The 24,155-nt window shown below is 44.4% G+C and overlaps 1 protein-coding gene across 2 annotated transcripts; it reads left to right on the top strand.

The window, feature by feature from the left end:
* The first annotated feature begins 16,582 nt into the window (after positions 1-16,582).
* SERTAD4 (SERTA domain containing 4) lies at positions 16,583-23,584 on the top strand. Of its 2 annotated transcripts, none has more exons than XM_064709039.1 (4): positions 16,583-16,713; positions 17,040-17,226; positions 17,607-17,722; positions 20,662-23,584. In XM_064709039.1, exons 2-4 carry the CDS (start codon positions 17,055-17,057, stop codon positions 21,421-21,423), a joined length of 1,050 nt encoding a protein of 349 aa, XP_064565109.1. In that variant the 5' UTR covers positions 16,583-16,713; positions 17,040-17,054; the 3' UTR covers positions 21,424-23,584. The 2 variants fall into 2 exon arrangements, with proteins under 2 accessions (XP_064565109.1, XP_064565110.1); XM_064709040.1 differs by lacking the exon at positions 16,583-16,713 and adding an exon at positions 16,789-16,933.
* The last annotated feature ends 571 nt before the right edge of the window (positions 23,585-24,155 follow it).

The following is a 24,155-nucleotide window of genomic DNA, read 5'->3' on the forward strand; positions in this document are numbered from 1 at the left end:
TTTTAGTACCTACTAGCATGCATGAAAAAAGAATTGTTAGAACAATTAAAGCATTTTTTCCTATCCTAAATGTGGGAACACTTAGTATAAAAAGCTTTTATTGTTTCTTCCCCTTTCTGCAGATGAAAGGAGCATAGCCCAGTGACTCTTATCAGATGAAAATGGAGAGAGGGATGCATTTCCTTGCCATATGATCCTGACTCTGGACCATCACCATCTGTGCAAATCCTAGAACTCCTGCAAATAAGATAAAATGGTACTTGCTGCTGTTAAGGCTAGCATTTTCCAAAGGCTGTACAGCAAAAAATAATGTGGCATTCCATATGCAGATGGTACATATTTGGTGTTTGAGAAAATTTGATTGGAGCACTTGTGACCATATTCTGTAGATGTCCCAAAACCTTTGGTATCCTTGTCTGTCAGAAAAAAATAGACACCCGGGTGTGTCTGCCTCTAGGTTATATAAGATCTGTTCGCAGGTGATAATGTGAAAAATATTCACTTTCAAATGAGGCTTTGTGAAGCTATGAGAACAGGGCAGAATAAGTGAAATAGAAGCTGTTGATTGATAGTTGGTCACCAATTATGAGTGGCCATTTTCTACTCAAAGATCACAGAAAAAAGAGTCACTAACAGCTTCAGCTGCATGTGTGGTACCTTGCAGTCACCCATGCTTCATGCAAGTAACTGAGAATTACTTGTAATGTAATGTAATGCTCAGAATTATGTGTAATGCTCATAGTTGGCAATTAGTTTGTTATGAAGCAGTAATTGCTTCAGACAGGTAGAGCCAAGTTACACCACTTTTAGGCAGATAATACTTTACCTGTCAAAGGTTTTCTCTGAGTAATTGTCTTCATGTGGCAAATTCCACATTAGATAGTATTTAAAATCCTTTGCAAGTCACTACTTCCTTGGTTCTGAAGGTTCCTGTGGGCAAGGGCTATTTAGCAGTTCTCTGGATGAAATTTGTAATTTTTTTCTGTAGTATTTCTGTTTTTACAGTCCAACAGTGCAGTTCTAATTTAGTGTTCTATTCATATTAGACATTTCATTTTACTTGTAAATTAGTCCTCCCAAATGAATGATACTCTTGCTAAGGCATTTGTTACCTGATAATTTTATTGAGTAGCATTTCAGCTTAGGGATTCAAAAACAAACTTACTGTTGTTTTGGCATAAGAATAGTAAGGATAGAAGGAAGAAAAATTGCAGAAATTAAATAAAACCTCATCAGGTAACATCACACAACAAGTCAGCTGGGTTTTAGATAAATGATTTATTACTAAATTTAAAACCTAATAGGTTTGTGTGTTCTGAGTGTAGTTTACACTGGTTTGTTTTCCATTTAATTAGAAGTCTTACATTTCATCTTATTAATAATGAAAATCCTCTTGTCAAATTGTGTAAGATCATGTTGAACTAATATATATATTTTAGAGGCAGAATAAAATTTCCCCTCATAGCCTTTCATATTATTTCATTGCATTATGCAAAAAAATATATTCTGCTTTTAATTTTGCTAGTGTGAGATAAGAAAACTTCTTCTATTCCTGTCTGAGAAAGTCCTGGTTTCAAGAACTGTAATGAAGAGAGTCCAGTCACTGTGGCCCACTGTTTGCACTTAAAGGTTAACTGCAAACAGAAATTTAGAATACCAAGCTGACTGAGCTTTACAAATGTAGTGAGTGTGGGTATAAGAGATAATAGTAATCAAATCTAAACTGATATCCTGTCATATCAGTTCTTGTTGCAATGGTTCAACAGTTCAGAAAAGGAGCAGCCTAAACATGCCAAAGGAGACCAGAGTTGTACTCCCTTTGCTGTTAGAGTTAAGAACACATTTCCCATGGCACCACAGCATTTTCATCTGCAGAGACCTAAAGTACCAGTAGACTAAAACATCAGTCACACAAGCCTTTGCTAATTAATGCCTTCACCAGAAAATGTCTGGCATTCTTAGGAAATCAGGGAGATACAGAATGCAGAATTCATTCATATTTATATTTAAAAAAAAAAAGGCAGGAAAAGGAAAAGCCACATAATCAGCTGTTTGATAAAGCTCCAAATCAGTCAGCTAGGCTAAAGGTCATGAATATGTAGCTAGATCTTAGTAAGCCTCGGTGGCAAATCATCACACACGCTTGCTGCAGTTTCCTGAGACCACATAAAGCACTTGGGAGCACAAGCCAGGCCAGTAGGCTGAGAAATGGCATTAACCATTCAGCCTTTGCCATCTGTCACCGTGCAGCCAAGCAGGCACCTCTGATGGAGTCCCTCTGTGTCTCCTCCTCTGGGTTTTCAGCTGAGCTTCTTCACGTGGGGCTTGCCAGCAAATACCAAGTACTGTCACCCGCAGCACTGCCTTTCTTATTCTCATTGCTAAAATTCCTGTTGTCTGCCATATCATTGATTTATCCAGGCAGTCAATGACCTGTCAGACTAGTAAATTAATCAGTGAAACTGATGCACATCTTGGAAAGATAGCATGAAGTAGTTTGTAAAGCATTACTATATGGAAATTGCAGCCCATGGTATTATATCCAGAAGAATGCTTTTCTGCTTGTGCTTAAACATGCCAAATACATTTGCTGAATACCTCAGTTCTGCAGGCTTTCAGTTATGCTTACTATCAGCAAGAGTCACTGAAGGACCAGGATAAAACCTAAAAAGACTCCTTTAGTTTTCAGTGAGATCAGTTCCCCAGTGTGACTGAATTGGAACCTAAATGAGTGCCAGCACAGGGAGGGGGGTGGGAGGAGTGCACAGCTGGAGCTGAGCTGTCCTTCCCCCCAATCCATGCTTATCTCAGCAAATACGACATGGAAATCACTACCTGAGGAAGCTCTGCTGAGCATGGAGGCATTTTACACTGCTGACTGTTGCCTAGTGGAATACAACCAAATGCTTCTCATCTTACTTTGAAAAAAAATCTTGTAAAAGTTGTTAAAAGTTAAATCCATAGGTGCAGGCAGAAGCAGATTTAAATATTTTTGGAACACCAGAGAGTAAATTTTGATGGGACAGAAATCACTACTTGTTTCTAGTATAATAATTCATCCTTTTAAAAAACCAATTAGAAAATGTATAGCAGTGTCATATTTTAAAATTCTGTCCTTTTAATACAGTTGATGTTATTTTGGAGATTCTCCTAAGCCTCCAACAACATCCCCTCTTTTTTGTTTCCTCATTTTCCACTCCCAGAATACTCATCCCACAGCAGGACCCCCTTCAAGGTCCTAGGCTGCCCTTGCCATCTGACACGAGAGCAGAAGGATTGCTGCTGCTGGTGCTTGGACCCCTTTTGGGGAGCCTTTTGGGAGGAGGTGTGGTTGTGTGGGAGCATCAGCGCCACTGATGCTGAGAGAGAGCAATTACTGAAGGTAAATCAGGAGCAGGTGTTTCCAGACAACCTGTGAAGTTCCAAGGATGCTGGTATCCCAAACCCCTGCACATCTCGCAGACCTGATGCAATGCTCCCTGCTTGGCTTTTCCATGGAATGGGGTGATCCACACCTAAGCAAACCTTTCATTGCCAGAAATATTTGAAGGAATTGTTCTCTGAGTGCATCTCTCACCCTCTCTAATTATGCAGAACATTTCACTGAAAGCTTTCTCAGTAGGCAGACATGCCTTCAACTGTTTTTGTCATTCTGGACAAACCAAATTAGGCATCCCCAGCAAATGCTGCCATCAAAGAACAAAAGCTGTAAAGTGTTTCAATGAATTTATAGTCCATGTAACCACGGGATGACAAACATTTCTGCCTTCTACTAAAACCGGGAATGTTGTTGTTCATCCCAAGAGTGCATCTGAAACAATGTTAACACATCGTGTTGGTCTGCAGTTAGATCAGCCTTCACTTGTATACACTAACTCCATTTGCCAGTGGATTTCTCAGCAAGTTTATTGCATGTGATCTTTTCTGGTTTGTTTTCTTGATACAGTTGTGCTTTTCACATTAATTAATTAATTAATTAATTAATAATGTCCTTTTGAAATGTTAACAAGTACTAATTTTTGGTGTATAGTCCTGGGTCACGTGAGTGTACTGACGTTCCTAACCTAACCCTGAAATCAGTTTGAAGATGAAGCCTAGAAAGCTCTTCACAGCCATGGCTGCTCACCAGTTAAAGGGAGGAGACAAATCCATCAATCCTAATTTAACGGGAGAATTTTCAGGTAGACAGTAATTGAGTTGGAATTTGGCCAAAGCCTTGGGGTTAAAGAACCTACTGTTATGAAACATGTTAGAGGATCTTTAATGATAAAAACAGTTGAGATCATGGTTCTTTCTCTCCTGCAAGGGGTAGCAGAAAATGCTGCTTTGCCTCCAGAAATAATTTGGTGCCTGTAATCAGGCTGGGGCATTGAAAAAAAATATGCCACCTTCTGAAACACCAGAACCATTTTCTTACCAATGAAGATCTCAGTGTGTTGACCTGTAGGAGGAGTAGCTGGCCCATGCATTTTAGGAATAACCCTCACATCAGTACTGGGAAATAACCACTAAACAAGTAAAGAAATCCTTAACTAACTTGAATTGACTTACATTAGAACCAACTAAGTTGTGGATCTGTTGCCTGCTTTTTAATCTCAAACAATCTGCTGGTTTGCAGAATAACTCCAAACAAATTTATTAAGCCCTTCAGTTAGGCTGGGTGAGCAGACAGTCTCCAGACTTGCTGTTTTCCACAGATAGGTAAATCCATATCCATAAGTTCTTCAGGATATTTATTTCTAAATATAGATAAAGGCTGGGAAAAGGGGCATGACTGGAAAAGTCCTTGACAGCCTAAACATGAGGGAAAATTGATGCCTTACAGATACTAGAATTGTTTGCCTTTGAAGCTCTCCAAGTAAAAAGAATTGTGTCAGCCAGCTGAAGCCCAAATATAAGTTACTGTGTGTTCAGAGGGGGTTGCATTTTGTTGTGTTAAACCATATTTAGTGCAGGATACCTTATCAGCTGAATCAGAGAAGTCCCTTTAAAAGAAACAGCCTTCAAAATGCCTAGGAAGGTGTTTACTTCAGAGATTAAAAAAATATGCAAGTCAAACTTTATATGGGTGCTTAAATTTTTCAGTATGGGACTTGAAATTCCGGATACATTGTGCTGCCTTGCATCAGGACAGCCCCCCAGAGCTGCAGTGGTTTGTAATGCTACCTGTTGGAGCTAAGTTCTTGCTAAACTAGGAGAGGCAATGGTTTATTTGTGCCCTCTTTAAGTATGCCTTTACTCTTCATTTAAAGCTCATAGTAAGTGTGTAGTTCCCAGCACACTGACAGAGAAGGATCTGACATATCAAGTTATCTCCAGAAACTCTGGAATTATTACAAGCTGTAACATTTACACCTCTGTGTGTGTAATGGCTCAAGTGGTACTGGGTGAGTCATACTTAGGCCATCCAGTGCCCTGCTACAGAGTATAGTGAACCTCCTTTCCAAAATCTGCATTAAAATTTATATATTTAACTTTGGGCTTCTATTAAAGAGAGTACTTCCTTTGTACAAGCATCCTTTGAAACGCAGTGTGTGTTCTGTATTACTGGGATTAGATTTTGGAAGGTAAAATCAACTTTGTTTAAAAGCATACACAGTATGTAAACGGAGTAACTCAATTTTAGTGCCCTGTCTGAGATTCCCTGCATTCCCCTAATTCTTTCCCCTCCAGTCTCAGTCCTTAGAAACAAATAGACAGCAAAACCTGGGCAAGTGGTTAATTCCTTCAAGATTACATGGACTTGGAATCCAATGAAATATTATTCTCCCCTTTATATTTGATTTTTGGTTTGGATTATTCCAGGATATTTATCCTTCTCCCTTGGAATAATTTTGCTTTTGGAATAATTTCAGACAACAAACGCAGTTTAACTTACTGCGACCCACTGCTCCCAGAATAACTTTTACCAACTTATTTCTCAACTGTTGGCTATGCTCTGCTGGTTTTTAACTCCTTTTGTGCCCCTCAGATCTGGAATTACTGCCAAAATATTTTTCTTGAGGATCTCTTATTTCTGATTTACAGTGTGCTTCTCTAAGTAAAGGAATAACATGTCTGTAAAGTAGCAGGAAGCTGCTGATGCTTTTTGAGAGCAGAACCACACACAGGAGACCCATATAATTTGCTTTGTAATTGAATGGTACATTTCTCAGCATCCAGATTTTTAGCTGTTGTGATTTCTCTTTTAAGATGATAAATCCTTCAGAGGTTGCCATGCATTCCTATTAAAGACAGCTAGGATATATTTCCCAAGCTCATAATAATAAGTTGCCCGAGCACAGAACTGCCAAAGAATCTCCCTTAGAGTTTTTGTAATCCTCCAGTAACCTTGTGCAAACTTCTCCTGGGATGTAACAGAAACTTGGCACCTTCTTCTGGCTGTCCCCAAGCTGGGCTGGTGCCTCTCAGAGCTGTGCCCTGCACCGTTGCTGCGAGCTTGTTTTTGTCTTTGGGCTGATTGGATCTTTCTCCTGGAGGCCAGGTTGTGCCAGCTCCACTGGGGCTGAGCTCAGAGAAACTATTCATGGAGCGAGGTGAGCTCCAGGAGCTGCTCAATGGGAGCTGGGCTGGCACTGCCTGGCCCTTGGAAGCAGAGAGGGGAAAGTCTTTTCCTGCTTTTGTCAAAAGCAGAGAGCATGTGTAACTGAGAGGGGTGCTGAGCAGGAATGTGTCAAGAAGAAGTAGACATGGGAAGGAAATGAGTCTTTGATTCATTATCATGGAACAGCAGCTAAGCTGAAGCCAAAAAATACTTGAGAGATTTAACATGAGATCTAAATTTTATTTTAGAGTTCATGCTGCAATTTCATTGCAATGACAAAAATGATTCAACTTGAATAACTGAACTGAAGCTGATAATTGTTCCGTTTTTCTTGGTGGTTTGATGGATGAACTGATACGGAAGTTTAAAAATCTCTCTCCTTTTAGCAAAAAAGAAAAGAGTCACTGTTCTGCTCCAGAGTGCATGCATGAGAAGGACTGGATATACAATGTCTTTGCTGCTGCAGATGTAGGTGAATGTGGATGTGGACACTGGAGTGAGTATCAATATACTGTAAACCCTTGAAAATATAAAGAATACACAACTGCTTCTCCATATCTTCTTTTTTCTGTTTTTGTTTTGTGTTGTATTTTGTTTGTTTGTTTTTTGTTTTGTGGGGGGTTTTGTTCGGTTTTTAATTTGTTTTGGTTTTTTTTTTGTTATATCTGGGGAGTAGTGCATTTGATTGAAACCATGAGTATTGCTGCACAGGTTTGCTTAAGCCAAAGCAACTGCCTGTCCCTAGCCATTACTCACAGCAGTGAGAAAACTTCACAGGGCTTAGCTTAGGCATCTCCCAGTCCCTGGAGCTTAGATACAGTCCAGGACACACCATGTGGATAAACAAGAGGGTTGACACAGCTGTGCAGGAGCTGTGAGGAGGTTTTGGAGCAGCCAAGCAGGAACAGCTTTGGGTAATTGCCATTGCACCAGATCCTGCTCTGAAAATGCTGTCCCTCCCACACATCACACTGTCTTCCTTTCTGGACATTGGAGACTACTCTGGTCTGGGACAGAGGAAAGAAAATTCTCATCATCAGTGAGGGGCCCAGCATTGGTTTCCTGCACCCCTTTCACCTGCAGAGCAGGGGGAATATCCTGGGCTGCTCCAGCTGGAGCACATCCATGTGTTCCCCTTCTCCACACACGCCTGGCTCTGCACTTCCTGCCCCGAGCATGCACTGGAGACTCTGCCAGGACACCTGGTCCTTCCTGCCCCCTGGGAGTGTCATCCACACTGGACTGCACTGCCCTTGGAAACAGACCCTGCTCATGGCAGTAAAAGCACTCCTAAAAAATGAAGTTTTAAATAAAACCAACTGTGAGTGCTGGAGGAAGAACCACTGGTGTGGATCACTGAGCTGCATTCCCAGCCTCCATGAGGACACACGTCTCAAAACAGTTCTCTAGTTGAAAATTAATTCTCAGAACAACTTCAAGTTTTTGTAAGCTACTGCTCAAGTAAAAGGAATAATCACTTTCTGTAGCACCAGCTAAATAATTGAATGCAGATCTTAGCTGAATATTATCCGTCCAAGGACAGTGGTTGCATAATTATTTCATATTATATAAATATTTAGATATTATTTTTCCCTTAGCAATTAAATCAATAGATTGGGTTTAAAAACAAAACTGAATTTAAAATGCTTGAATTTTAAAAAAACTTAGTATTTTTGGGTCTGCAGTGTAAATTGAAAATAAAAAAAAAACTGTTATATTTTGATTAAATTGATCTTTTTTTTGCTTGCTCTTATGGGTCATAAAAGTTGAAGTCTGAAAACTAGGGAGACTGGCAAGGAGACTGAGAAATGAATAGGCAAAGTCATGTAAGTAAGAATCTACCCAAATGCTGCAATTCTAAAAAAAAATAAATTCAATCAAATATGAAGTTCTGCATCAAAATTTTATGTTCTCTTAGCACTGGAGTTTGTGAGGCTTCCCCAAAAAACCTTTCTCTGAGGAGATGTCACCAGAGCACAGGGGTGAATGACTAATCCATCCCTGCCAAAAGCATCTCCTGCTGATTACAGGTCATGTGTGCTGCCTGCTTGCCTCATGAGCTACTTTGTGCATAAAGAATGGATACTCAACAGCACAGGTACCATAATTTTATAATTTTTTCTTTACTTAGACATTTCTCATTTCCTAAGATGTTTCATGGGCATTGCAAGTATTTTACTATGGAATGAAAACTTTCTAAAACATGCTTTTAAATCAATCCCCCTTGTCCCATAGCAAGGTGGGCTCTCTCCATTCTCTTTCCAGCTCCTCACTGCAGCTGTGCCACGTTGTTGTGGCTGGGAGCTTTTTATCCTGTAACTAAACTTTTTGTGTCTAATCTTACAAAATGTGTGAGAGTCATTCCTGGAAGGTGCTCCCTGCATATGCCTCAACCCAGGCAGATGATCAGGGATATTTTCTGTTGTCCAGAGAAAAACAGGACCCAGAGGGGGAGAAGCAGTGGTGCCTGAGCAGCATTGGATCCTGGCTGGCCTCTTCTGGCTGTGGCTGCTCTGGCTGCTTCAGGAGGATTCCGGAAAGTGGAAAAAGCTGAGCACAACAAAAGGCTGAGAAAGGGGGCAGCCAAAGTGATTACAGTGATTTTTGACTTGTGGATCTCTGAATGTTTTCTATCATGTGCTTGGCTTTATCCTTCTGCATTGCCTTCCCCGCAGCGGCCGCCACTTCCCAGCTGATCCCTCCTTTCTGTCGCTAAAATGAGCGGCCTTGGAATGATGAATATTAAAATTCACCCACTAACACTGCAGCGAGGTGGGGTCTGAGCAGCTCCTACCTCCCAGCCTGCTGTGCCGCCCTGCCAGCAGATTCGGGAAGGCGACACCACACTGGTTTATCCTGGTTTCCTTCCCAGCCCTGACAGCTGGTTATAACTGGTTGAGCGATGGCTGGAGTTCAGCACAATTCAAATGTCTCAGACAGTCTATATAAACATGGCTCCTTGCTTAGAGGTCCTGTTGGAAGCTGTTTCTGTTGGACACTTAGTGAATTACAGGCTTTAGAAACTACCTGGCAATGCCTTGAACCAGACACAAAACTTCCACTAATGCAACCTTTAGAGTCTTAAGTAGGTACTTGGCTGCCAGTTGCTTTCAGGCACACTGTAAAGGGACTCTCTGAAAAAAAAAAGAAAAAAAATCTGACTCTGGACCAGCATCACAGTTTGTTTCATCTCGATTTGGAGTGGTTAAATAGGAATTTGCAAAGGAAATGAATGAGGGGACCAGCTTCTCTCATTTAATAGGCTTGTCTGAGTAGAAGCAAGCAACAAAGGAATTCTGTGTAAGGTTTGCAATTTCTGTTGCTCTTGTCTAACCAGATTTAAATCGTCAAAAACAAAACAAACAAACAAACCCCCCAAACCAACACGAGCGAGTGTGAGCGATTTAGACTGCGTGCATTACAAGTGATACAGAATATGCATTTATGATTCAAAATTTTAAACAGCTGAGAAATAAATATGCAAAGTAGATTGTTCTGTTTGCAGATGGTAATCCTGCCGCACTGATTTTGCTCAGCTGTCTGATTTTTCAGTGTCTGCATTCCTGGTTCCTGGGATTCCTGATTAAGAAATAAAATATGAGTCATGGTGCATGGTTACCTTCTGCACATCTGAAAGGCTAACTCAGTGACTGAAAACAGATTATTAGCGGCTGATCTTGCCCTGCTGAATTCGATTCAATGTCAGGGGATTGAGGAAAAAAACAATCCTTTCTCTGCCCTGCCCTTCATTTTTCCAGCTGTAGGATAAACGTTCCTGCAGAGGGGCTTGCAGGAGAGCGGCCCCTCGGCCGGGGGTGCCTGGGTGGGGAGGCAGCGGGCAGGCTCGGCAAGGTGAGGCACATCCCTTCCCTCCCGCTCCCCGGGATGACTCAGGCTGTTATTAAAGATTTCCAGCTTCCAGCTAAAAATGGCATCGGCAGCGGTGCCCCGGAGGGAAGAAGGGGAGACGTGAGAAATGGGTTCTGCTCCTGTCTACGAGTGCTAACACACACTCACACTCTCACACACTCGCAGAGCTGATGTGGAGCTCATCTGGGAAAAGTTTATTTTGCAATAAGAGGGTTTAGTATTCTGCTAAAGGCTTTTGCGAAGACTGGATCCAATTTTCAGAGCCTGTTGCCAATATTTGTGAGTCATTTCCTTGGAATCCTACCTTTGGTGTTTATTTCCCTTAGAAGGAAACTTGTAAAAGAATAACAATAGCTCTCATTCTTCGTGGAAAGTAGCACAGAGCAAAGTGGGAGACAACTAGCTCTTTGTTCCAAAACACTTTAGTGTTTGTTTTGTTTACTTTCTTCAGCACACAAAAAGTGAGGAATGCAATATAATTAACTCCATAAACCATCTCATTTACGGTGCCGGTGACATGCATGTGCTGTGCACGGGAGTGAAAGTTAAGTGGGGAAGCGCTTTTAATTGGTACCTCTCTTCCCGAGCAAGTGATGAGAACTGCCTGGTGCTTTGGGAAGTCTCCTTGTGCAACAGGAGCAGGGCTTTGCTTTCCCCCAGCCCCGCCTGACTACCGGCACTCCTTTTTCTCTCCTGCCTCAGTCCCAGTAAAGCACTGGGAGCACCTATCCAGTGTGGAACCCCTCACAAAGGTTAACTAACCCGAAATGCTCTCGGTTACAGTTCGCAGCACCCTCGGGATACTGCAGCGTTTTGAAACCTAAACCCCCTCGGAGCTAAGTGCATCCTGGACACAGCTTTCATGTGGAGCAAGGCCACGCAGCCACTAGCGGGGTGGAGGCAGAGAGCATATGAGACATTTTGGCTAAGAACACTGGAAAAAATATTTATGCTTACTGAAATGAATACCATGGGGCTTTATTGTTCTCCAGACCAGGCAGGCAAAGCCGCCTTAGGGAGATGGCTGCAGTAAATGGGATGGCACCTTTTCTCATGTCGGCCAGAGCCCTGAGGCAAAATAAATTGCAATTTTGCTTGCATTTTCATATATTTGCATAAATTCTGGGGAAAACTTTAACTGTTAGAACCAGCATTTAAGAGATCACTGCATATTGGCTACCAAGAGTTCTGATAGGTGACATATACCTACAGAGAAATGAAAGAGGAAACATCTTTTCTGTCAGAACAGAAACTTTCTCTTGTTCTGCCTCATAGAAACCAAAAGCAGGAGAAACTCCAAGTGTTAGGAATCCAAAAGGACATTTTCTTTTAAATCTTTTTTTTTTTCAATGAAACCCAGGGGACATTGACATACCAGTCCAGGTTAACTGCATAAAGTCTTTCTGGGAACAATTCAATGGAAAAGTATGTAAAGAAAAAAAATGGAATATGGGAATTAGAAAAATTAGAGAAATATTTGTTTCAAATGCTGTCTGGAGAAAGAGACACTTAAACATCTGGAGCTGCATAATCTAAATTAGGGTAGAAGTTAAGTGAAGATACCTGTGAAAAACTCCCATGAAAGGGCTGTATCTTGACACTGAAATCAATTTCTGATTTCAAGTTAATTCCATTTCTACCAAACAGTAAGTCCAGCTCTAGAAAAAGGAGAAAAAAAAAAAAGAAAAAAAAAAAAAAAGGAAAGCAAAAGAAAAAACCCCAGTGGATTCCTTGAAATTCCCTGAAATAAGGGCCAAGAAATACAGGGATAAACACTAGACTTGGCAGGTCTATAGTTTATCTATACCTCCTAAGGATGAAAAGCTGAATTGACCCTGTTGGCACACAGACCCTGTTGTTCTACCAGTCTAGCTATTTCAGCCAGCCTTAACCCTTTCATTTTGACCCTGGATCCTGCTTCTGTTAGATGGTGTTTTGGACAATTCTGGTACAGGTACAGCTGAAGAAACAGAAAATCATCATTGCCTCGGGCCAGACCATCTCACTGCACCGGTCCTCATTCCCTTTCACCCTGCTGCCTCTTTGGTGACTCTCCCTCACCACAGACCAGGAACTGCTCTGCACTGGCATGATGCGGATTCAGCAATATTCAGTTTCAGTCTCCTCAGCTATCTTGTACCAGTAAGGGAAGGAAGAATTCTCCCAGCCATGGGCTGTCTCTTGGAAGTCCAGTTTTCAATTTAAATCCATCATGGCCAATTCCAGAGGCTTTTCCACTTCTCGCAGCCTTGCTGCTCAGCTTGTCTCCAAAGCCCTGAGTGCAGGGATTGTCTTTGATCCTTTGCTTTCATTTCCTGTGACTGGGCTGCCCCAGTGTGCTGCCCCAGTGTGCTGTGGTCAGGTGTCCCTTGCATTTCCACTGCTTCATTCATAACATTACTACAGCTACATACATATCTATCCAAACAATAAACATTTTAATCCAGGCCCTCATTATCTCCCAGCTCTGTTTGTAACTTCCTCCTCCTTGAACCTGTGGCATATCAGCCAGTTTGATCTATTTAAACGCAAGCTCCCAACATCCTCTTCCCTGTCTGCCGCTGTGGTCAGAGCCAAGCCACCTCCTGCCTGTCCTCCTTATTTGCCTCCATCCAGTCTTTTATTTCCCCATGTGAGGTTGTCACAGCTCTGCCATAGCTGTCATCACTCCACCATTGTCTCTGCAGCATGGCTCTGCTCTCTCTGCCAGTGATGCTGGCGTCCTGATGCCTTTATCTGCTGCTCCCAGGGGAGCCTTTATGCCCTTTTCCATGACGCCCCTGTCCGCAGGATGCCCTGCCTCCCTCAGCTAAGTTAGTGACACCAAAGTTTGTTGTATCAACCATAAAGAGCAGGTGGTTTACAGTGAGATCAGCCTGGACTAGTTTGCAGGTGATACAATCGGGGTTTTTTAAGGGAGGTACATCAGTCTGGGTATGTGTTTGTGCCTTTCCCCTTCCTTTTGCCAGCTGTCATTGCTTCCTTAGACAGGGGGTCTGCACAGCCTGTGTGCAGTGGGATTCCTTATTGCTTCTGCATTGGAAATTTTCTGAAACACCAGAAAGGTAACAGCTACCAAAATGATGGCAATTTTGTTTTCTAAGCACTGCAATCCAGATGTTAACAATGATACAGCACAGCTCAGAAATGCTATTCTCTCCTCAAGCCATGTTGTTATGCAATGGAAAGCTCCACACTCTGTGATAAAAACTGAACCTGCTGCAGTACTCGGGTACAAACCCAGGGCTAAACAAGGGATAGCCATCTTAAGTCTATTCCCTTGCTTTTATTGGTCTCAGTGAGACTTGCAGCTTTATAGTCATGGGCATTTTATATTTAAGTTTGGGTTTTTAGAGGCATTCTGGAACTGTATAAAAAGCCCCTTTCTCTGACATCGCATCAGGCTTTTTGTAATGTGAATGGCATCATTACAGTTCTCTCATTAACATCATAATGGCTCTGGAGGAATAGGGAGTGAAAACCCCAGCAAATGGAGCAGCGTGGCAATGTATAGTCGTCTTACTGTGTGAAACTGAACACGGAAAAACTTTGACATTTTAACCTTCAGGCTGCTGCAGATGCCTCGGGGTGTCCTCACACTGAATGCATTTGGCTGACAAAATGGAAAAATTCTGGTAGCCTAAGGATGGAGGGCTGGGTTCAATAAAAAACTGTGCCTGGCTTCCTTGCCACTGAAGCCCACACAAGGCTCCCAAATGGATTTTTCAAAATTGAATCCAGCCCTAAGTGTCAACCTTTTGCTGTAATTTTATATGGTAAATGTATTGTATGTTCAAATGTACATCTTTCATCCTTTATTTCCAGAGGCGCTAATGGAACTGTAACAATGTGTGTGCTGTTCTGCAAAGTCTCATTGAAACCAACGGGATTTTGGATGAAATCCCTCCATTGCATAAGATAATGTAATAGAAATGGGTTGGGCTGGAGCATGATGAGATCTGGTTCTATTTCTGGCACTGACACTGATCTGCTGTGTGACTCCTGGCAAGATGCTCAGGAATGGATTTTGCCACCCTTGATGGGAAAAGCAGCAGGCTGGCTCTTGGGGAGCAGAGCCCGAGGTCCTGCCTGCAGAGCTGGGTCCAGCAGCTCCTCCCCAGTAAACACTGGCTCACAGCTCTGCTGTGTCCAGCTCTACCTGCAAGGAGGGACTGTTCCCATGGGCTGGGTGCTCGCAGCTCTCTGCTTCCCACTCACCTGCAGCAGCTGGAAATCCGTGCTTCTGAACATCCAAGGGGAACAAACAGCACACCCAGAGCCACGAGGCCTTTCAAAAGGACTCATTCTCAGCTTCTGTGCGCTGAAGCAATTCCTCTGCCGCAAAATAGGACTTATTCTGTAGCTGAGAGCCACCTCTAAATCTTTATAACACAAACTGAGACTTACAAGCTTTGTCTGGGGCTTTGGTTTTCTGGTGATTGGGGTTTTTTCTCCCAGGGAAGGGATATTATTTATGCCTTGTTTTTATACAGTCTGGAAACATGGGGAATGTGCACGGACAGTAGCTGTTTATGGAAGTGAGCTGGCCTGCCTCTATTAATTTTGCATGTTGTAAATAGCAGAAACAGTTCATTTACTTTTGTGGCCGTCCAGAGAACTCAGTTTTTCAAGATAAATTAGCAGCACTGGGCAGAAGGCATCCCAACGCTTCCTTCCTTCCTTCCTGAATGTTTCTGCTTGAGCTTAGAAAGACCTGTTCGTGAGGAAATATGGTAAGAAAAAGATGCAGACTTGAAATCTCTGATTCTCATTTAAAAAAAGTAAATGCAAAAAGAGGTGCTGAATTCATTACGAGCAAAGGAAGCCTGACTTCCAGAAGCAGCAGTGAGTTTCTTCCAACCTTTATTCTCTCAGGACAAACACTGACTGTTGATGTCTTGCCAATGTGAGAAGATTGATGTGCCCCTGTGAATGATTCCTCCATCTGGATTAATGAGAAGAGTCCATTGCTGCTTTCTAATGACGGTGTAATCTTTTCAGATACAAAATATATTACTTTTTAGCTAGTTCTTGGGTCACTTCTTGGCCCTGCTGTTACATCAGCAGACCGACTCACTTGTTTTGACCACTCCTTCCATGTGTTGGTACTCAGCTGGTAAGAAAAGGTGTGGGGAATAAATAATATATATTGTCCATGTCAGGGATAACTTTCAAGGGGCCAGTCCAGTGGTTTGCCATTCCCTGTGCTGTTTCTTGGTCCAAGAAAAGCAAGATGGCAAAAAAAATGTCTGAGGGCTATCTGCAGTGCATTAGCAGTAAATTGGCTCTGAGGAGGGGTTTGGGCACCTGTCAGTCCGGCTGCAGCGAGGCTGGTGGCCTTTTCTGAGGCAAACTGCTTGGGGACCTCAGCTGCCTCTGCCTTCGGCTCCCGTTCTTGCCCCGGCGAGGAGGCAAGGCAGATCCGTGCACACAGGCGGCCAAGACACAAACAGCGCACGCTGGAAGCCGCTTCTTAATAAAGTAGCAGCCTTGTGCTAGGATTTAAGAAAACAACTGGCAGATGTGAACGATTTATTTTTCCTCCCTCTTCTGCTGCGGTTTATTTTTTCCTCTTGTTCGAGAGCGCTCAGCTGCTAACACAAACAATTGCTGAAATTCCACCTGCCCACCTGCAGCCCCTCCTTCCCGCCGCCCGCTCGGGCCGTCGCCTTCCTCCGGGAGGGCTGCGCCGAGGGGAAACTGCATCCCGCTTTCTTAGAGAGAGGAGGAGGAAGGAGAGGGAGGGGCCGGGCCGTGTCTGGGCGCATTGTTCCGCGCTCCTCTGCCAAGAAGTAGGTGACTATGAACTCATCCTTCGCTCCTCGCAGAAAGTTTGCCGCCTTCCCCCCCTGCTCCCCTCCCCTCCCGCCCGCTGGCGCGGCAGGAGGCAGCTCGCAGCCCGGCGCTGGCCCCGGAGTCCCCGCTCCTGCTTAATATTCCGCCCGCTCCGCCGATGTTGTGCTTGGCTCCGGTGGGACCGCAACTCACGGCGTGAAACCGGAGCCAATTTTCTGTCTTAGTCTCGCAGTGTTTTGACTGGAGGCAGATCCAGTTCAGTCCGATTGGGGCTAGTGGAAACAACTACCTAAGTCTCCGCTGTCTGTATCGTTTGGGAGGGAAGAAAGAAGAAAGGAACGCGATCCCGGACTGCTGGGCGCGCTCTCTCTCTCTCTCTCACACACACACACGCACGGCAGACACACGCACCCAGACAGGCAGACTCGCACCCCGCCGGTGCCGAGCGCGCCGTGCCACCGCCGCCGGGAGGAAATGGGAAGGCAGTGAGCGGATCCGTGCCGGTGTGTGAGCGCCGCCGGGGCCGGGAAGGGGCGGCGGGAGCGCGGCCGGGGGCGGCGGGAACGGGGCCGGGGGCGGCCCGGGGGGAGCGCGCACCAACTCCCGGTGCCGGGGACCCCGCGCCCTTTGTGGGAGAGGGCTGCGCTGTTTCTCCTGCGTAAGGAGGGGGGAATAAGCCCCCAACGCGTGTCTGTGTGAGCTCGATATGCGTATGTTTTTAATGTACGTGTGCGCAGAGGTCTGGCTGCCGGGGCCGCGGGGGGCGGGACGCGGCGGGGCGGGGGGCAGGTGAGGGCGGCGGGCGCTCACCGCGCTGCTTCGCTTCCAGGTGCCGGCGCCCGCGATGACCCTGGTGCTGCCCATGCAGCGGCTGGGCCGCCCCATCGCCGCCGAGGGAGCCGCCGACCTCGCCGCCTACCGCGCCCTCTGGGAGCCGCCCTGCTGCGGCCGCCCCGGCCCCGCCGCCCCGCCGGCCCCGGCCCCGGCCCCGGCGGCCCCCGGTTCCCCCGCCGCAGGTAGGCTCGGCTCGGCTCGGCTCGGCACGGCAGCGCCGCGGGGAGCGGGCGGCACCGGGGCTGCCCGCGGAGCCCGGCGGGCGGAGGGCGGGGGCTCCCGCGGGGCCGCAGGTGCGCGGGGCCGGCAGCTCGGCACCGGCACCGGGAGCGGCACCGGGAGCGGCCAAGTTGTCCCTGCGGCGGCCCCGCTGCCCGCGCCGCTCGCACCGGCCCCGGGTCGGGCGCTGCTCAGGGAGAGGGCTCGTTTCTGATCGCCGCGAATAGATGCGAAAATATGCGGCGGCGTTCTCCTGTAGCGCGAAGGGAAATGAAAAGTATTTTGTTTGGAGAACCTCCGGCAAACCGCATGTCATTTGTCATATCTGATTTATTACCCACAGGATCACATTACAGGGGAATTTCAAATCCTGTAACAACATCCAAGATCACATACTTTAAAAGGAAATATGTGGAAGAAGAGGATTTTCATCCGCCACTCAGCAGCTGTACACATAAAGTATGTTTTCTAATAGTCATTATTTTTACTCTGAGTTTCAGATGCTTAGTAACACTCGATTGACCCATTTCCAGAAGGCTGAAATACTCTGCTGAAATTAGGAGAATGATCCAGCTGTTTGCTTAGAAACAAACAGTTGTCACTTCTTCACATTTATTGTTGTATTGTCATCAATTGCAAAAGAAGCAAAGGCGTTTCTGCATTAATAACAACTGCAAATGGAGACTCTGAGAATAACTTTTTTTTTCAGATTATTTTGTTCTTAGCTAGTTCTTGCCATGCTTACAGAAACAGATCCGTAACAGCATTTGAACAACAGAAAGGAAGAACATAAGTAAAATATTTCCCACTCATATAAAACTTTCTTTCCGGAGGGGAAAATAGTAAGAGGTTCCATATAGCCCTCACTGGTCACAGATCCTCTAAAAAAGCAGAATGACTTGGAAAGCGAGTACAAGCTCCCTCAGTATTTAATCATGTTTATTAAAAAGCTAATAACTCCCAAAGAACAGATTAGTAAATGAAGGAATTTTTTTTTTTTTTTGTGCAAGTTGCCAGGGGAGAGATTAGAGCAAACGTTTCCCAGGCCAGTGAATATATAAATTGAAATCTGACTTTTTTTGCAAGATTTTATGCTCCTCTTCATTAAGGGCTCAGTTCTGCATGGAACTGAATGCCTGGGGTGAAGTGCTTAAGGATAGCTCATGCCTTGGGACACCATCCTTACCTTGGTGACTCCCAGCTGGCCCACGGAAGTCCAGTCCCACCCATGTTCTCTTGGCAATGCGGGAGGGATTTCTGTGGAGGAGAAGCAAGCATTAATGCTGAGCTCAGTTCCCAAAGACCTTAGAGCAGTTGAAGGAATTTTCAGCTACAAATAGAGTTGTCTGAAAATGAGTACCTGGACCAGAAAGGTGAAAAATTATTAATTTCAGAAGATGTCTGGTCTGCTGCCAAAGCAGTGAATAAACAGCACCAAGGGTTTTGAAAAAAGTGCTCTGTTTAGTGAGTGTCTCACACATGTCACATTGCTCTCCCAGTTTTCAGCCAGGTTTTTTATTTTTACAAGATTGTTGGATTTTTGTATCAGTGATTAATTTCCTTACAAAGAGGGGGAGGAGGAATAGTTATTTAGTCTTTTCTAACAGCAATAAGAAGCAGTTGTAGAGGCATTGGTAAGCTAGACCCAGCCACTGTTTAGTGCTGTTGTTTGCAGAGGTGTAACATGGCAGAAATTCTTGGTCACCAGTTTCTTCTGTTGAGCCCAAATACATTTTCTCCTTTACAGCACTGAGCTCTGTCACAGGGAGGATGCCCACCAGGTTTCCTTGAATTTCTTACGTGTCTATACCTCTGCCACCCAGTAAAGAGTTATGTTCTGAGATTACTTGTCCTCTAGAGGGTATGATGGTAGGGCCTGGGGCCTCTCTCCAGAGGGCTGCTGGCAAACATGTAGAAGAAAGCATCTGACAACTTGTTCCTACTGGTGTCCCTCCAGTAAATATCTCCAGGAGCATCCCAGTTCAAGGCTTACTGGCTTGCTCCAGGCTTTTATGGCTTCACTGGCTGTTGCTGCAGCAGGTACAAAGGACGCAAATGAACCTATAGGCTTAATATAATTTAAAATGAGTCATTTATTATAGAAAATTACTCTCTCTAACAAAGAGCTTCAGCTGTGAACTCATATGAAATTATGGCCAATTTTTGTTTTTATGAGGCACTGTGCTGCTTCTAAGCCTCGCAGACATGACCAGGCTGTGGAAAGAGCTAGAGGGCTGAGGAGAGCTGAATGGATGTGAAAAGCAGCTGTGCTTTAAGCTCTTTCAGTCCTCATAGCTACGACTTCCACTCTGCAAAAATGCTGTAACCATGTGGGAAAGGGAAGAATGATCAAGCCACAGATGGGGGGATTTAGAGCAGTCTCTCTTTGTGCTGTGCTGCTCTCCTCCTACGCGAACCAAATTCTTACTAAAAATGAAAATCAGTCACTAGTGCTTACAGTAGCATGCATTGCCCCCTCTCTTATTTTGATTCCCAGGGTAGTGATTACAGTGCAGAATCCGGGGCCTCCCAGGGGCAGTAACCTGCTCATGCTGCCAGTGCTGAGAAAGGGAGTCCTGGAAGGACCATGGAAGGGAGAACAAATCTGTGGGCATAGAGCCAGGATTTCTGCAAATCCCTGTCCTCCCTTCGTTTCCTGACCTTATCCCTGCCTATCTGCATTCCCACCGGTCCTGCAGAGCACAGGGCGTAGCACTCAGGCCAACAGCTGCTCTCCAGATGCTGGGATGCTTTGAGATGGGTTTCTCCCTGCCTCCCTCCCTGCATGCACTTCTGTGCACAAGAGCAGTGTAAGAGCCTGGCAAATGGAGACCTCCTGGCTGGAGGGCCCCTTCCACTGGCAGCAGATGAAATGCTCCAGCCCTTGCTGTGTGAGGCGATGGCTGCTGGCTGCCTCTTGCAAACCTTGGCGCCGCAGGAACGACCCTGCTTGGCTTCAGAGCTGTGCAGAAACCCCACAGGGGATGATGGAATTGGGTCCATTTGCAACAAAAGGCCCCCCTAGCCATCACTGGAGCAAAACTGCACAACAATTTTATGTTCTAGTCCCAATGTAATTAAAGAGCCAGATGTGTGCATCTGGATTTCACTCTCCCACCTTGGATTTCTGCCCTGCAATTGCCTCTGTGGTGTAATGCTCAGCTACTTACCTCCTAAGCTCAGCTGCTTACCCCTGAACATGGGGGAATGCTGTGGCAGAGAAAAAGCAGGTCCCCAGCTACAAGGATGTGCAAAATGAAAAAAGCCAGTTTTAGATGCCTCAGAAAAAGAACAGAAAAGTAGTGACACAGAGGGGATACTTTACTTCATTTCTTTTCTCCTTGTCTGGAACAAAACTGGTTGCCTTCAGTTCCATATTGTGTTTTTTGCATTTTCAGACAATCTCCGTGTTTGAGGAGCGGGCCCATATTCTCTACATGTCTTTGGAAAAGCTGAAATTCATTGATGATCCTGAAGTCTACCTGCGCAGATCCGTCCTCATCAACAATCTCATGAAGAGAATCCACGGAGAGATCATCATGCAGAACAACTGGTGCTTCTCCACCTGCTCCTTCACTGGCACCTCCCCACAAGAGTGGTTTGTGCCTCAGGACTGCCCATACAGAAAACGCCTTCGGATGGCAAAGGAGGAGTACGAGAAGCTCCACATGTGCTGCTTCTATCAAGAATGTGGCAGTCACTATTTAAATCTACCCTACTCTGTTAATGCTAGTACTGAAAGTAATTCCTCTTCTTCTTCCTCCTCCTCCTGCTCCTCCTCCTGCTCCCCTCCCATCTCTTTGCCAAGCTGTTCCCAGCAGGTGGATTATGAAGTTGGCAGCGCACCTTCTTACAGAAATGATGACCAGATACCTGCTAATGAAATATTCATCACTAATGGCAGGTCTCACAGTAATCAGGAAAAGGCAAAATTTAATGACAAGAGTGGAGGGAATGAACCTGAGAGAGAAAGCATCGCCCTAAACTGTGAACCTGTAAGAGGCACCCATGCTCTTGAATGTAAAGGCAAATTTTATGACTGTTTTGAGACTGGATGTAATGACAAGAGCAACGTAAGTGAATCTTGGAAAAAATCCTTAAGGAAAAAGGAATCTTTACCAAGTAATAAAATCTGCTGCAACAAAGGAAGTAAAATATGAGGCATCTTTCTTGCTCTATTGAAGCATGCACAGCATGTTCCTTCTCTATCAAATTTTTATTTTGAACGGATTTTTTATAGTTTTCTACGAATGGTACAATCATGCCACAAACGTGACGTGTAGAGCGGAGAGCAGATTGCGTAAAGTGTCTCTGCCACCCGCATCAGCAGCTATTTATGAACGTGGGGACTTCAGAAAGAACACAGTTGCATTGCTGCTGAGCACTGTAGTCTGTGCAGCTATGGTGGAGCTCTCGTTGCTGAAAATGCCAATCAGCCAGATGGGGAAAACATATCGTTTTACATATCCCCGCCCCCAAGAAGTCTGCCATTAATTAAGAAGAACCTCCATTATGTTTACCAAGGAATTAGAAGTCTGGTAAACAAATTGATGCTACCAGCAAGGATGATGTGCTCCTTGTAACTCAGTATTCATTCTGACAAAGGACTGTCTTCATGGATTGGGAATAAACCATCCTTATGTTTTGTAGTGATACTCTTGAATTCCTGTATTCAGCGTCTCGTTCAACTGACAAAATAGGACATAGCATAAAGAAATAACCTGTTTATGGAATCTCAATCAGAATCAGACATGCAGCTCAAGTACTTGCATGTTTTCACCTCGGCTGTAATAACTAATGAGGTTTGTTGTTACACAGAGCAGGTTTTTTTTTGGTGCCTTACTTTTTGTCTTAATTTTTGCCAGTGTGAAAATTAAGTATGAATCTGATACAGCAGGGATTTAACCTAAACAGAGATTAAAAAAGAAACCCACAGGGTGGATCAATATTATTAGAAACCTTTAACCTTTGAAGTACTGAGTTCAACTTCCTATTCAAACATCTCTGTTCTTCCTTTTTGATGCTCAATTGCTTTTTGATTTGCCATCCTTAGGAAGGGATTTAAGAAACAATAGAGAGATGTCTCTTGTAAACAAGCATTCGATGCTTGAGTGTTTCTATGGCAACTGTCTGTTGCTGGGGCTCTTTTTTTTTCTTCTTCGTATAATGAAGTTCATGACCCAGTGGCATGTTTTATACTTTATTCTGTTTCACATAATTTCTCTATTTTAGATTGCAAAAGCATGCGGGAGTTTTCTATGACTTTTGCCGTTGATTTAAAAAAAGACAAGAAGGCAAAAAGCACAATGTTAATTAATAATGTGGCGATAAATGCAGTTTTATCTGAATGAATGTAAGGGGTTTAATTTTAAAAAAGAACATTTTGGAGATTTCAGCGGCTGAGGACAACATTTAGCCATCCCTAGGTAGATTGATTGCAAAGGTGTGCTGTGTAAAATGCCCAGAAGACATTAGTTGGGGTTGGACCAAGAGTGAGTCTTAGATTCCCCAAATTAATTAGTTCCCACAGTCCCCATAACAACTGGCAGGATGTGCTCAGCAAAATAGGCACACCCAGGCCACAGCTGACTCATAAATAGCTGCCTGTTCCCACAGCATCTTGCACTGAAGTGACATCTCCGCTTGCTTCTTGCCCCAAGGGTGAAAATCACCTCTGTGCTGGGGGAGCAGCCAGCTCAGTGCAGGGCAGGACACAGCCCCAGGCCTGGCACTGGAGCCACACAGGTCTCTGGGTTTGACACCTCCTGCTTTGGGTTTCATGGGTTCAGCTGCAGGAGTCCTGGGCCATGGTTAGTTTGGGTTGCAAAATACATTTGCAAACTGTATGGTCGTTTTCAGAAAGCCCAGTGGTCACAGGGAATAGCTACCCCCCAGCCAAGGTGACCAAAAGCACAACAGGATATAAATCAGTGGTAACCTTTATGAAGTCAGGTGAGTTTAAACTGATAAGTTTGTAAGGGTTATCATTGGAAAAAATGACAAATAAAGAAAGTACAAGTCCCACCTGATTTCTCCAAGACAGAAGCTTTTTTATTAATAATAATAATATTAAATATAGATCTCATTCATACAGTGTATGAGTAGGATCATCATTTAGACATTTGTCCACAAGGACCAATTTTTTAAAAAACCTGATTTTTCTTGTGTTATATCCAGATAGTCTAGTAATGTCTGCTCTTTTCCAATATTTGATAAACGCTTGATGTTTTAAGCTTAAATATTAGATGCTTGTATACTAACGTGTTGTTGTAGTAAAGTGAAATTTCCTTGATATATATTTATTAAAATGACCAAAATTCATTTTAATTTTACATCTCCAATGGCTACTGGGTCCTTTCCCCCACGTTCCCCTCCCTCACCAAAGAAAACACCGTTTAATCAAACTGCTCCCCGCTCTAGAGATTGCACAGCTGTTGACTGTGCACTGGGTCTGAGGGAGCTCAGCCTTGCCAGGGTTTCAGGAGCATTTAGGACAGTCTGAAGGTGCACTGAGAAGCACCAGATTCTCTGTAGACCTGCACGTACAGCCAAGGAAAACACCTGGCCAAATGCTGCCCAAACCACAAATCAACTAACACTTTTGGGGGGGCTGAAAGCTTTTTTGACCTAAAGGGCTCCTTGGTCTTGCAGAACAAGCCTGCACACATAACCTATTGCAGAGGCTTCTCAGCTGAATTTGCACAAGCTGAAGTGATGGATCAGCAGATCTTTGTCTCCTCTGGCCTCTATAATGGCTTCTTTAGCTCCAGAGACTAAAGAATAATGGATTAATCTGGAAATTAACCTGTAACAGCTCCAGACAGTCTCACTGTCATCAGGGTCTGTAAGGGAGGAAATGCCATCTAATGAAAGTTGCCCTACAGGTAAGTGG

This window comes from Zonotrichia leucophrys, chromosome 3 (assembly GCF_028769735.1).
Source record: "Zonotrichia leucophrys gambelii isolate GWCS_2022_RI chromosome 3, RI_Zleu_2.0, whole genome shotgun sequence".
NCBI lineage: Eukaryota > Metazoa > Chordata > Aves > Passeriformes > Passerellidae > Zonotrichia > Zonotrichia leucophrys.

What these genes read in the sequence shown, in the direction of transcription:
- SERTAD4 (XM_064709039.1), top strand. Translation starts at nt 17,055, where the DNA reads ATGACCCTGGTGCTGCCCATGCAGCGGCTGGGCCGCCCCATCGCCGCC. An exon ending in CCCCGGTTCCCCCGCCGCAG is followed by an intron (nt 17,227 to 17,606) that starts GTAGGCTCGGCT and finishes TATTACCCACAG; the next exon opens with GATCACATTACAGGGGAATT. An exon ending in TCAGCAGCTGTACACATAAA is followed by an intron (nt 17,723 to 20,661) that starts GTATGTTTTCTA and finishes TTGCATTTTCAG; the next exon opens with ACAATCTCCGTGTTTGAGGA.